General features: G+C 48.7%; 1 protein-coding gene across 3 annotated transcripts in view; it reads left to right on the top strand.

Annotated features, from left to right (window-relative positions):
• The window catches only part of ASAP2 (ArfGAP with SH3 domain, ankyrin repeat and PH domain 2), a 156,977-nt gene that overhangs the window by 11,290 nt on the left and 131,588 nt on the right, over positions 1–14,099 (top strand). Inside the window, exon 1 of one of the 3 annotated variants that reach the window (XM_060117391.1) lies at positions 12,893–12,974. The exons of the other annotated variants lie outside the window; for them this stretch is intronic. Coding sequence (XP_059973374.1) covers positions 12,909–12,974 — 66 coding nt within the window. The 5' untranslated portion in view covers positions 12,893–12,908. Of the gene's footprint in view, positions 1–12,892; positions 12,975–14,099 lie in introns of those variants that run through there. 3 annotated transcript variants of the gene reach the window in all.

The raw sequence follows: 14,099 nt of genomic DNA on the forward strand, positions 1-14,099 counted from the left end.
TCTTAACAAATACATGATTTGCAGACACTTTCTCCTATTTTCACCCCCTTGATGGTGTCCTTTGAAGCACAGAAGTTTTTAATTTGATGAAGTCCAGAATATCTGTTTTTCCTTTGGTTGCTTGTGCTTTTGTAGTCATACCTAAGAAACTGTTACTAATATAAGGTCACAAAGGTACACACCTACATATTCTTCTAAGAGTTTTAAAGTTTTAGCCCTTACATTGAAGTCCTTGATCCATTTTGAGTTTGTTTTGTGAGGTAGGTAGGGATATGATATGAGGTAGGATTCCAGCTTTATTCTTTTGCACGTGAATATCTAATTGTCCCAACACCATTTGTTGAAAAGAGTATTCCTTCCCCATTGAATACTTTTGGCACCCTTTTCGAAAATCAGTTGAAGTTTGATGTATGGGTTTATTTCTGCACTCTCAGTTCTATCCACTGATTTTATCCTTATGCTGGGCTTATGGTAAGTGTTGAAATCAGGAAGTGTGAGTCCTCCAACTTTGTTTTCTTTTCCAGAATTGTTTTGGCCATTCAGGGTCCCTGTTACCATATGAATTTCAGGATCAACTTGTCAATTATTGCAAAAAAAAAAAAAAAAAAAAGCCAGCTGGGCTTTTGATGGGGATTGCTTTGAATCTGTAGATTAACTTGGGGACTGTGGGTATCTTAATATCATCCAATCTATGATGGTAGGATGTTTTTCCACTTACTAAGTGTTTAATTTCTTTTAATGATATTTTGTAGTTTTCAGTGTACAAGTTTTATTAAATTTATTCCTTAGTATTTTCTTCTTTTTTTTTCTTTTCCATTATGGTTTATTACAGGATATTGACTATAGTTTTCCCTGTGCTATACAGTAGGACCTTATTGTTTATGCATTCTATATATAATAGTTTGCATCTGCTAATCCCAAGTATTTTATTCTTCTTGATGCTGTTGTAAATGGAACTGTTTTCTTAATTTCATTTCTGGATTATTCATTGCTAGGATATAGAAATACAATTAATTTTTGTGTATTGATCTTATATCCTGCAATATTAGTGAACTTGTTTATTAGCTCTAATGGGCCGTGTGTGTATGTATGTATTAGGATTTTCTGTATACAAGATCATGTCATCTTCAAATAGAGGTAGTTTTACTTCTTCCCTAACAGTCTGAGTACTTTTTATTTCTTTTCTTTGCCTCATTGCTGGATCGGTTCTTGATCATCTTTAAATGCCAATGGGTTGCACAGAATTGGGGTGCAATAAATTTAATTTATTTTGTTTGTTCCCATTTGGGCTCTGAATATACTGAGAAAATTGGAACACTTGGAGGCTTGGTCTCTGGTTGCAAAGTCCATTAGTGGAAATGTCACCTGCGTGGATAACTGGGTTGCAGACATTTGCCTCATCTGGCCAAGGTGGTACCTGGGAGGTTTCCAGTCCAGGGCCAGGCCTTGTCTGTCTCTGCAACAGCAAACTCAGAACAACACATTGTTTTTTCCGGTTAGCAGCTCTTTGTTTGCCTCTTTCTGTAAGCATCACCTTGATTTGTTCACTGTGGAGACCGCTCGCTTCTTGACAAGAGGTAATTGTTGAGCTTCCTGGTTTTCTTCTTGACAAGAGGTAATTGTTGAGCTTCCTGGTTTTCTTCTTGACAAGAGGTAATTGTTGAGCTTCCTGGTTTTCTTCTCGCCTTGTAAATTCTCTTGTTGGTTTTTCTTTTGTGGCCAATAGGAATGAGGTGTGTTTACTACTCAGGCTGTTGGGCTGTCAGAACCTGTAGCTTTTGTTTGCCTTGGTTGTAGCTTGCCAGCCGCAGGCTTCTCATTCAGAAGAGGTACCAGCAGGGGTGGAGCACGGTAGGCAGGCGGGTCTGCACCTTTTTCATCTCCCTTCCCTCCTCCACGCTCCTGTTCCTTTTCCTTGGGGACGGGTTTGCTGTCTAGGCAGTGTCCAAAGCTTAAAATTCTCATCTCCCCTCTTTTTCCCCCTGCATTCTCTTACCTTCACTCCCTTAGTGTATTTTCAGAACCTCGGGGCCCTGTACTTTCTTTTCAAAATGGAGATTCCAGCCAGAGGGGACTCAGGAGGGAAGCTCTACTCTGGGATTTCAGGCTGAGGCCTTCCTTCCCGGTAAGCTGCTGCTTTGGTGATGACATTTAAAGTTGGCTTCCTTTCCTACCACACTGCCTCCCCTCAGTTTTCCAGAACTGGGTTTATTGTTCTTTTAAAAATGATTTATTGTCTTCTGTAACAGTGTGGAAGGAGCTTAATTTTTGAAGTGTACAGTTTCCTTCTTTATGGTCAGAGCAAAGTAGAGGAGGTTTGATTGATCTTATGACAGAATTGCTTTAGTCACAGCTAATGTGAACTCCCTTGAGGGCTTCGGTTTTACTTGCTCTTTTAATTTATGAACCTCCTTGGATCCCTGAGCGTCTGTGCACAAAGCCAGTGAGGCCTGGTGTATCAGGTTCAGGGCTTGATTCCTGTCCCTGATAAACCATGAGCTGGTATAGGCGTTCTGACAGTTGGTTAGATTTTGGTTTGAATTAGGGAGTAGCAGTGTCAGCTGATGTGTGTTTCAGAAATTTGTTACTGTTTTTCCAAAGAAAAAGGTACTGTTAGGTTGGGTGGTTGAAGCCGGTGGTAGGCATGTGTTAGAACTTGGTGGTAAACAGAAAAAAAAACCCTGTGTAAGTAGCTGCTCTAAAGCCCATCTTGTTTCTCTGTAGGTCATGGTCATCCTCGGGGTTCTGGAAAAGACCATGTAGTGAAATAGAAATGGCAGGGACCAGCGCTCAACAGCTGAGGCCAGTGAAAGGGAGGAAAAGAGAAAATTGGACTCAGAAGTGTGGAGCTGCCCCTGCTCTAGGCATCCCCGAGGGTCTTCACACAGCAGCAAGTTTAAGAAGAGTTCGAATCAGTACTCTGCTGTGTCGGGCAGAGGGAAGCATGTAATCCATTGAGGAGAGTTTGCATGAAAATAGGTTTTGAGTTTCGCTGTGTAATTTTGATTACTTTTAGTTCACTGAGAAAATTAAATTATGTGGAAACAACTCTTTCCTTTGGTGTTGGCCCAAATGCGGCATTTAGGGCATCTTTCAGGATGGGGTTTGGGCTCTAGCAGAATGATGTGGAAACCTCTTTCCGGGACACGTAGACTTAAGTGAGGACAGCCCTTGGCTCCTATGTGTCTGCTGTTCAGGGGCGCGAGGCTTACTGGCTGGCTTCAGAGTATCTTGGCATTTCCTTTTTGGGGTGAGGGAGCCTCACAATCCAAAGTTACGCCTGTTTGCAGTTAGTTTTCCTGTTGGACCCTCACGCCAGACTGAGTGTGCCTCGGATTAAGTGTTGCTTCTCTTTGAATCCTCAGAGCCCAACATGGTTCCCAGCACACAGTTCTCAGAAAATGTCTGTCGAATGTTGAAGGCCTAGGTAATCTTTCTGTTTCTGTGATTTTATATCTTAACCTTCAAAACACTTGCTGCATGTTTAGCAGTAAATTCGTTTTGATTTGAAAAATCAAGATTGTCATGTTTATCCTTTGAAACAGGAAAATCTCTTTAAGAATTACCAAAATCTCCACTCTGTAAAGCACCCTAATATCTAGTTTCTTCACTGAAAAATACATTATGTCTTTTTTATTCTGTAAAGGCTTCCCTGGCATTCCCCAGTCCATCAGAACCACTTTCTTCTCTGAATTCTTAAAGCAGTTCCTCTAAAGCAGTTTTTGGTCCACCTGTCCATCCATTGATCCATGAATTGGTTGATCCGTCTATGGATCGATGCATCCATCTGACCATCCACCCACCCACCCATCACTGGGGCAGACCTGGGCTGTCTGATGCTTGGAGTAAAGCGTGCTGCAGCTGTGCAGTGTGGTGGTCTGCAACAGCTGTAGGTCCTCCCTGGTGCCGGGGGCGGCCCTGGCTTCCTCCTCAGTGCCTGCTTGCTTCTGTAGAGCAGGGGTCTCATCAGGGAGCGGGACAAAGGAGGCTGTAGCTCTACTGAGGTGGGTAAGTTGAAACAATGCAAGTTGGGTTCAGGGCTCTCAGGGTTGTCCCTGTTTGGTCAGGGCAGAGGTTGGCAAACTACAGCCCACCCTGTTTTTGTATGCAAAAAAACAAAAACAAAAAACAAAGTAAACTGAAATAAAGGTGGTATTTGCGGTTTAAAAAGAGTTATAAAGAAAAAAAACCCCAAATCTGAAGAATATACAACAGAGACTGTGTGTATGTGGCCTGCGAAGCCTAAAATATTTACTGTTGGGCCCTTTATAGAAAAAGTGTTCCTACCCCTAGGGGAGAAGGTAGGGTGTGACTGTAGAGAGTCTGTCTGGACTGAACCGACAGAAGGTTAGGGGGTGTAGAGCCTTCGGGTTGCTTGGAACAGTGGTCCACGTGTCACACAGCCCCTGCCTGAAACATCCCTGTACTCGCTACCTGTGGAAGTAGCCTTTTCTGCCCAAGGTTGTAGGGAAATACCCAAGGCTTTTGAGTAGGGGAGTGAAATGAGCAGAAGCTGGGTTTAAGGCAGACTGACTTGGCATGGCGGGGACGGGGGACAGCGGTGAGAGGGTCAAAGGGGAGAAGGACCCAGTGCAGGGAGCCCAGTAGCGAAGCGTCGGCCACTGCCCCGGGAAGCAGTCACTGTGGCCTGGATTAGGGCTTTGGGAGTACAAAGGAAGGTACATCACAGGGTAGTCAGATGGGGGCTCCTCTTCTGGTTTCGGCCACCTCCTAAGGTTGGTTGGTTGGTGGTTGGTTGGTTCAGGCTTTAACTCCTTCCTTCATTACACTTGTAGAGCACCGGGCTCTGTCCCAGGCCCTGGACTGCAGAGTTCCTGCCTCAGAGGTGCTCATGAGTGGGGGGGAAGGAGGAACAGGGACTCCACCAGGGAGAGGGCGGGGGAAGGCATCAGGGACGAGCGGCGGAGGAGCTCCTTGACGGCAGGGTTGTTCGGCGTGTGCTTGCTTGAGAGGGTGTCTCACCCCCAGTGCCTGGCCGGTAGTAGGGCCTCCGAGGTTGAGTATTTGACCTTTGGCAGCTGGCCACACATGCAGAGAATGATAATGCTGCGAGCATTATACTAAAGTATTAAAAACATAATTTTGTCTCTACCCTTAAGGAACCTACCATTTAAAAATAAAAGACCAACCACTAGTTAATTTATTCAGTATTTATTTGATCGGAAGCACATTATATACCTGCATGCGCACGTGCATAGTAACCACTCAGATGTGTATGAAGTGGGCAGGGTCCTCTCTCTTAGGCCATGCAGGACTCAGCACACGTCTGCCTGCCACCCCGCTTGAGCCTTTTTCCTCTAAATGCCTTTTGCCTTCTTTCTTGATCCGAGGATGTCCATTTATGACTTCGAAGGCACCTTCCAGCCTGCCTGCTGCGTGGCTTCAGCGTAGAGGGGAGGTGGCAGGGGAAGCAGCGCTCGCATTGTCCTGTTCTGACCTCCGGCCTCTGCCAGAACATCTTCCTTGGCTGCCACAGGAGGATCGCTCTCCCCTCTCCTTTCCCTCTTCAGACTGGCCTCCTGGCCCCAGGGACGAATCTGAGTGGGAGGGAGGACTCCAGGAGCCTGGAGGAAAACAAAGGAACCTGCTGCCCAGTCCACTGCAATGTCAGCCACCTAGAAACCTGCTCTTCCCTTGCCTGACATCACCGGCCTGGCCTTTCCGGAGGCCGCCTGGCTCAGCTCTCACCCCAGGGGCGAAAATTGCCCGGTGGTCTGGAGACAGATTGCAGACGGGCACTCTTGGTCAGGGAGCCGGGCCCTTCTCCTGCCTGGCCCAGGGGAGGGATCCATACACACCTCGGAGGCCTGCAGGGTGGGCTGGGACAGGGCGGTTGTCGGCGGAGCCCAGCCTGGGCGCCAGGGGACGGTGGGGAGGGTTGGTGTGCAGGCCGAGGCAGGGTGCTCACTTCTGCTCCCTGGGGAGAGAGTCGGGTGCTGGGGACTCCAGATGGCAGAGGCCTTCCTCCCCCTGTGGACCTGTGATCCCACCCATTTAGCTTCTGGGGTCTTCTCCAGCCCTCCTGTGCCTGAGGAGTTTCCACTTACCACTAGTAGCCTCCATTAGCTGCATCTCCTGCAATTTTAGGGCACCTGGCCTGTGCTGTAGCCTTCAGCCCTTTGTTATGGGGGCACTCAGAAGGGGGCCTGGTGTTCTGCAGCCTGTGTCCAGCGGTGTCCGACCCCCCAGGCCCTCCCACAGGAGCGGTCAGGGATGACTGTCCTGGAGCAAGTGCACATTCCCACCGGGGACCTGCTTCCTGCTTTTGTGTTCTTGTTTCCTGAAATCAAACTGTAAACTCCCGAGAGCAGGAGCTCTTTTTAAAATAATATGCTTGTATTTTTATTTAAACTTGACTGTTCAAAACATTGGGCCGGACAGATTTTATACACTGAGCTGAGGAAACAGCCTCCCAGACGTTTCATGGCTTCACAAAAGAAGATAGGCAGCAGACTTCCCTTGTGGCTCAGTGATTAAGAATCCGCCTGCCAATGCAGGGGACACGGGTTCGAACCCTGGTCCAGGAAGATGCCAGATGCCGCGGAGCAACTAAGCCCGTGCGCCACAGCTACTGAGCCTGAGCTCTGGAACCCATGAGCTTCAACTACTGAGCCCATGAGCCACAACTACTGAAGCCTGTGCGCCTAGAGCCTGTGCTCCGCAACAAGAGAAGCCACAGCAACGAGAAGCCTGCGCACCGCGACGAAGAGTAGCCCCCGCTCGCCACAACTAGAGAAAGCCCGCGTGCAGCAACTAACTAACCAAATAAATAAAATTGCTGTCTTTCAAACCACTAAAAAAAAAAAAAAGTTTAAAAAAGAAGACGATAGGTGGTCAGTGGTAGCTCTGAAGACTTGAACGAGGATCTTACACCTCTTCAGTGAGGGATCTTTCTATTTCCCGGAGTGTCAGAGGACCTGGGAGCTGCTCACTAATCATTTTATTGAGTTAAAAAAAATGTGTGGGTATCGTATTTATGCACAGATTCTTTATGCTTAGAAGCTTCTTTGTTTAGTCTCTCAACTTTAAAAGAGATTCAAAATGTTGTACCTGTATTGTTTGCTATGAGTTACTGTCTTTGACTAGAGAGGACAGATAATTTAGAAATATTTGCACCTGATGTCAGAAGAGAGTTAATAGTACCTGTTACTATTAATACTAGTGGTATTAGCTGTTCTGGGAAAAGGTACTGTTTATTCATAATAACCAGGTAATAGCAGCAAGACTGGAGAGGAAAGCCCAGATAACAGTGAGTGTAGGTGTAATTATAAATTAAATGCCATGGTTGGGGGGAGAATCTTTAAATATAAGGTTTTAAGAGCTGGGTTGTCGTGTAAGGCGTAAGTCCTGTCTTGTCTGTAATAGGAGGTGCTCTTTGGCCCTGTAACCTTGGAGAAGTCGTCAGTCTTGAATTATTTATCATTGGAATGAAGTATCTTTTGAGAGAAGCATATCTTCCTTCAGTGTTAAAAATGTGTTTCTGTCATGTGTCATAGTGAGTATTCTAGTTACATTGCATATTTCTTTTTTTATATCCTGCCCACTCACTTGGTTATCCTTGAGAAGAGAGAGGGATTTTAGGTGGTAGCTAAGTGGTACCCAGTCTTTGGATCTATAAGCATATTCCACATTTTTACAATTTTCTCAATCCTTCTGGTTGCTGTTTTGATATTTGATTTCAGATCTCTTTCTTTGGGAAGGTCCATTGGGTGGCTGCAGCAGAATTGAGCCCATTTAGGGGCTGGTAGATGAAGTATTTTTGTTATGCTTGACAAAGTAAACTGTGCCCTTTCCTCCTGAGTAGAGTTGATCTGTGATCGACAAACGAATGGTCTCTGTCCATCTGGCTGTCACACAGATAGGTGAAAATGATGGTGCCATTTGAACGTTGAAATTCTCAGACTCCCAAGGGACAACAGAATGTGTATATGAGCTGGCACACCCAAATGCAAATTATTTCTGTTGATACCTAATGTATGTAAATTTATGCTGCTTGGTTGACAAAGGCATTATGAATGATCCTCTTTCTCAATAGTGTTATATAACTGAAATTTTCATTTTATCGTCACAGTAGTGAAGTACAGTTCCTGCTGAATTTCTGTGACATTTCCAGCAGTTCCAAAGCCTGTTATGGGGCTACGGCCCCAGAGTTGGAAGATTCGGCGTGCGTCTTCTGGAGCGAGTGCTTGCCTGACTGTCTGCTAAAGGCCTTGACTGTCTTCTCCCCATGTAGAAATGCCCTGATTGAGGGCAGGGTGGAAAGTGGACAGTCAGGATAGTGCAGTGACTCAGCAGAGAAGAGGAGTTTCAGTACAGATTTTGGGGGGGGTTGAGACAGGGCAGCACTTTGGAAAGAAAGTTATCTTTTCCTTTTCAAAATTGGGTCCTTCTTCACCGCCCGCCCCCACCCCCACCCCCGCCCCCGATCATTACATCTCAAATTCAGGGACAGAGAATCCAAGCAGGTTCCAAGATAGAAGGGTTCCATCAGCAGAGTTGGTGGCGGGGGCAGCCTGCATGTGCTGGAGGGAACCGCTCAGCCTTGGTGGTGCGTGTTCCACGCTTGCTTTGCTCTTGCTCTGGGGACGTTGTCACTGGGCCGTACTTCACTCAGCGGCCATGACAGAGGGGAGTATTAGCCGCACTCCTGCTGCCTTCACCTTTGCACTCCCTTGAGCCTTGACAATGGTGTCTCCCCATCTGGTGATTAACCAGCCTGAGGACTGTGTGTCCCGCCCTTGCTGGGCACTGGGGACACCTGCACAGCAGGTCGATGTGACTGCTCTCCTGGCTGTGCCGCAAGCCTGGTGGAAAGGGCCGGTGGTTGGTGTGTTTCCTGCAGGAGCCTGAGCCTTTGCTGGATCTGGAACGGTAATCAGGCGTTAGGTAGCCTGGAACAAGGCCTGATGCACAAAAGACTCTTCTGGGGTATTTGTTGAGTAAATGACAGAATAAATGATAGCAGAAGGAGATGAGAGCCTTCTAGGATGAGGACAAAGTACCTGAGCCCAAAGGTGGGGAGATGGGTTGCATGGAGAAAGCTAAGAAAATGCAGGGTTCTGGAGGGCTGTGCCCACTGGGTTTCTCTCTGGATTGGGGGGCAGGGCAGTGTTGGGCTCTTTGTTCTGTGGGCTGGGATAGAAGTGACCATGGGTGGGGTGAAGAGGGGTCCTAGCCCTGCTGTTAGAGGACAGGAAGGCAGTGGTTGGGAGCAGCTTTATGATGTCTGCAAGGGGAGATTCTTGTGTTTGCTTTTTCCACATCATTCATTGAAGGTCTGCCTGTCCTGTTCAGGCACCGGGAGTTTACTAATGTGGGTAAAGAGCATCCGGATTTCTAGGCTTTCACAGTGTAAACAGAGGCGTAAACAAACAGTTACACTATGGTTTGATAAATGCCGTAAGATACAGAGGCAGTTGCTATGGCGATGCCAAGTCACTCATAACATCCTGCCAGAGCCAACAGGCTTGCTTGCTCAGGGTCTTGAATGGGACCCAGCAGGCAAGTGATGGTGACGCGGTAGGGATGAGCCTGCCACTGTGTGCCTGGGTCAGCCCCAACCCCAGCGAGTGGCTTTACCACGCACCAGTCTTACAGCAGCTGTAGGCCTGTGACTTCTCTGGAACTAGCAAGAAAAATCCAGGCTGGGACTGATGCCGCAGAGGGCGGTTCTACAACCAGATTGTGAGGAGCTGTGTCTCTGGGTGGGTGCAGCCTCACGCAGGGGAGGGGTGGCTGGGACGGAGAGCAGCTTCTGCATGTGGACCTGGGATCTGCCAGGAACCGAGATGCTTATAAATACAGTCCCCACGTCTCCTGAGCTGCTGGGTGAAGAGGATGTTTCTTGTTTCCCATCTGGGCTGGGAACAAGGGCAGGTGTGGGAAAAGGAGAGTAGGTTTTTTTTCCCCCTATTTGAGGGAAGATTGTCAGGAAAACATCTGTATTTCATAATCCCCGGAAAAGCCCTTTCAATCAGATGAGACAGGATCTGTGAGGGTTTTGACGAGAACGGTGGAGAAGGCAGCAGCGATCTCTGTGCAGAGCCTGGCTGGCTGTGCTGCAGACACGGGGCCGCGGGGTTTTGTGGGACCAGGTTGCCGTGCGTGAGGGAGACCTAGTTCCGAATGGCAGGTGACAGGTCGGCTTCTTGCCTCCCGACGGTACAAAGACCTGCCCGTTTCCGGAGGGGAGATCACTGCCCAGGCTCGGGTTGGTCTGTGGTTGTGTGTCACTTTCCCTGAGCCATTGACTTCCTTTTTCTTCTCATACCAGTCTGGAGAGAGGAATCCCTCTTGCACCAGCAGGATAGGTGGGCGGCATTTCTGTGTGCTGGAAGGGTTCTCTGGTGTGGTTCCGCCCCTCCCATCCCTCCAGCCAGGGCTTGTCACCTCTAGGAGGCAGGTGACCCTCGCCTTTGGACTCCTGACTGGGCTTTCAGGCTCTGCGTCTTGTTCTGCCATCTCCTCTCCCTCACTGACTCTTGCTCCTGGGATATGTGTGATGTCACGTCTAATTTGAGCCCGCATTTAAGGGGCGTCTGGTGTGGTGGTCACGGCCTGGGCTTTATATAGACGTGGGTTTGAGTCACACAGCAGACCTGCCACCTGCTGGGTCCATGCCAGTCGCCGGGTGTTACTTGGTGGAGGAGTTGATGTTGCTGGTGCTCCGTCAGCATCTCCCTCCTTTGTCTCAGAGTGAAAGTCCCTGTGTGGGACCCTACGCTGTCTTGGCGTGGCCCGACTCGGCTGCCTTGCTCTGCTGTGGCCGCATTCCCTCCTGGCCGCTTTGCAGGCGCAGGGGTTTCTACTTTAGAGCCTTTCCCGCCCTTCATTCTGTCCAGACCATCTTCTTTCCTTGCTGCTCATCCACACGGCTCCCTCCCTGGTCCCTTTTGTGTGTCACCTTCTCGTGAGTCCTGCACTGACCACCGCTTAAGCCAGCTCCCTGGCCTCTCTTTTCCCCACAGGTCTCATCACCGCCTAACCTAGTCCAGAATTTACTTACTTGTTATAGTTTTGTTTTCTAATTCTCTCTTCTCTCCATTAGATCCTAAGCTTCATGGGGCAGGGATTCCTGACTCTCTTAGTTGATGAAGCATCCCCAGGGCCCAGAATTGTGCCTGGCACGTAATACATGAATAATGCATGTCTGTTGAATGAGTAAAAGTGGCCAGCAAACACAGCTTAGATCGCAGAGAGTGAAACACATGATCCAGGAGTGCTGGTGCTCTCGGTTCACAGAAGTCTTGTTTCTCTGGCTGTAGAGGAGAGACTTGATTCTTAGAGGGTAGAGTAGTGTTTGAAAAGTTGAATGAGTGAATATAGATCCTAAAAAAGTAAGAGCATGTTGGAGTGGCTCAGTCCCATAGGAACTTGTGTGGCAGGGGTTGAGGCTGCCTCTTGCCTGTGGATGACGGGGTTCCGGGGTTAGACGTGTGCCCAGCCTTGTTCTGTATCCATGTCACCCGGCTCAGAGGATTCCTTGTATGTTTCCAAACTGCTGCTTAGTAGGAGTGGAGAATGCTCCTCCTCATTTCTTTTACCTACAGGGACCAAAGCAGTTTGGAGTTAGAGCCGTTCACAGACATGGCTTTAAAACTGTGTGAGTCAATTAATTATTGTCCAAGACGGCTGGAAGGTTATTTGAGAAGCAGCGGTTACCACCTGCCCCGTCACCCTGTTTTCTGGTTTGTACTATTGCCGTGTGGAAATTTATTTATTTGTTAAGGCCTCCAAAATAAACATACTCGGAATGGTTATCCAAATTATATATACGGTTACCATGATGAGAGGCTTCTATCTTCTTTGTACTTTTTTCTTTTTCAGGCCTGGTCGTTCTTTAGTGTTGATCATCTCTTTTCAGAGACACCTTTTCATGAATTCTTCAGATTTCCCTCCTTTAGTAACACGACACTTTGAAAACTTGCATGGTGGCCTGGCACCCGTAGCTTTGCAGGAATACAGAGATGAAATGGCTCATTCCCGTGAGGACTTACGTTACTCCTGAGCCCGTGCAGTGATCAAAGCCTCTGCTTTGAAGCCACTTGGACCTGGACTCAACTACTGATTTCACCAGTTAATGCCTGTATGACCACAGGCAGATGGGCTCATTGACTTATGTGTATTTAACAAACACATAACGCTTACTGCGTGCCGGGCACCAAGTGCTTAACAAATGTTAAATGTGTTTAGTCCTTAGGACAACCCTGTGGGTAGGTACTGTTGTCATCCCTGCGTTTAAAGAAGAGGAAACTGGGACGCAGAGAGATTCAGTAACTTTCCCAGGTCACTGAGCTAGGCAGGCATAAAGCCGGAATTTCAACCCCAGATACTGTGGCTCTTGAGTTCATGCTTTTCATCGTGACACTCTCTATGCTGCCTCTCAGCTTTCAAAGCTTGAGCTTCCTAAATCCATAAAATGGGAGAACTGATCATAATACTGCCTAGGTACAGGACTGGTGTGAGAATTAAGTGAGAAAGCCCAGGTAGAACATTTAGCGTAGTGCCTGTCACGTGGTGAGGGCGCATGGCAGCTGGCGCCGCTCCTCCAGCCTGGCGGAGGGAGATAAGATGGTACACAAATTATACTACTACAGAGTAACGTGTGCTAGGTGTCTTACAGAGCACTGATAACAGAAGTTGCTTCCTGTGAGGCCTAGGAGGCCTTCGGGAAGGGGGCGGGGAGGACAGGCGTGACACCCCCGGGCACTGATTCACCGTCTGGGAAGCAGTCACCGTCCCATTTGATAGATCCGGAGGCTGGGTTTCTCCCCGGTTACAAAGCCCCAGGGTGTGACTAGATGGGAGATGTGACAGGGTACGGGAAGGTGGGTTTGTTGGGGGTCCAGTGGGCTGGACCCTGAGCGGAGCAGAGCGGGAGGAATGAGATGAAGGGCTGGCCAGCACGGTGTGGCCAGGTCGCCGCTGGCCCAGCAGAGCCCGCTTCCGGCCTTGTGAGTGCTTAATTCGCTTTGCATATTGTCTTTTTGTTCCCTCTCTTTAGAAATTTTCTCCCACACCTTCTTTCCTGTGGATTTCTAGAAATACCCTATTTTTCGTGACTCACTGCTGGGACACATCCTGTTTGGGGAAGTGTTGAGGAGGAATTGGAGGGCGGTGTGAAGTGTGCGCCTGGTGATGGGTGGTGCAGGCGGGGGGTGACTCTGCTTTTCTGCTTCCCCCACAAAACCCACAACCCTCACCCTGCCTCATACCCGTCTCTCCCGATGAGCTGGATTTCTCCAGATGCGGTGTTTCAGTGCCTTGACCTGGTGTGTGCCAACTGGAAGTTTCCCTCTTGTGTTGTAAGCAGGGATCTGTCTGTGGCTACAGAGTGACTGATGGTGGAATTAATCAGATTAGAGGTGGGGCCTGGGGTTTTGAACCTGACTGAGTTAGATGACCTTTTGAACCAAACGGATGGCCTGACTTCATTCATATGCACCAGGGTGGCCGTGATGGTGATGGATTATGCGCCGGGTGGCCGTGATGGATTATGCGCCAGGTGCCCTGGACAGAGTAGCTTTCAGAGCGTTGTTACGAGAAGCAGCAAAGGCTCTGAGCGCAGACGGAGCACACACAGTGTGGAATCCGCTGGCCCTTTCCTTGGATGGTCTGGTTTTACCATGAACTACTGTGATTTCAGTTTTTATTATAGGCCGTCCTCCTTCTAACAGAGCCCGGATGTTTTAAATCATCACGCAGTGGCTCTCTTTTGTATGGCCCGAGGCCTTTTGGCAGGCTGATTGGAAAGCTTGATACATCAGGCAGTGAAATAATAGAAAAATAGGAGAAGCTGAACTTGAGCCGTGGAGAGGGCAGGTGAGGCTGCGGTGAGGCTTCCCGGGGGAGTGGGTGCTGGTGTGGGAGGGGGAGTGGGCGCTGGTGTGGGAGGGGCCGGCCGCTGTGACGTGGGGTTGGGCCCAGCGGCAGAGTGATGGGAACGTTTAAGAAGCAAGTCAGGCCGTTTTGCCAGAGCCTGAACCCTGAGGGCGGCCGTGGTGGTGGTACCCGGAGAACTTGGTTGGAGCATGAGACCGATGGTGCCCTCCCTCGAACGGCGGAGGCGGTCGGAGGAG

The sequence above is a fragment of the Mesoplodon densirostris genome, chromosome 14 (assembly GCF_025265405.1).
Source record: "Mesoplodon densirostris isolate mMesDen1 chromosome 14, mMesDen1 primary haplotype, whole genome shotgun sequence".
Lineage (NCBI taxonomy): Eukaryota > Metazoa > Chordata > Mammalia > Artiodactyla > Ziphiidae > Mesoplodon > Mesoplodon densirostris.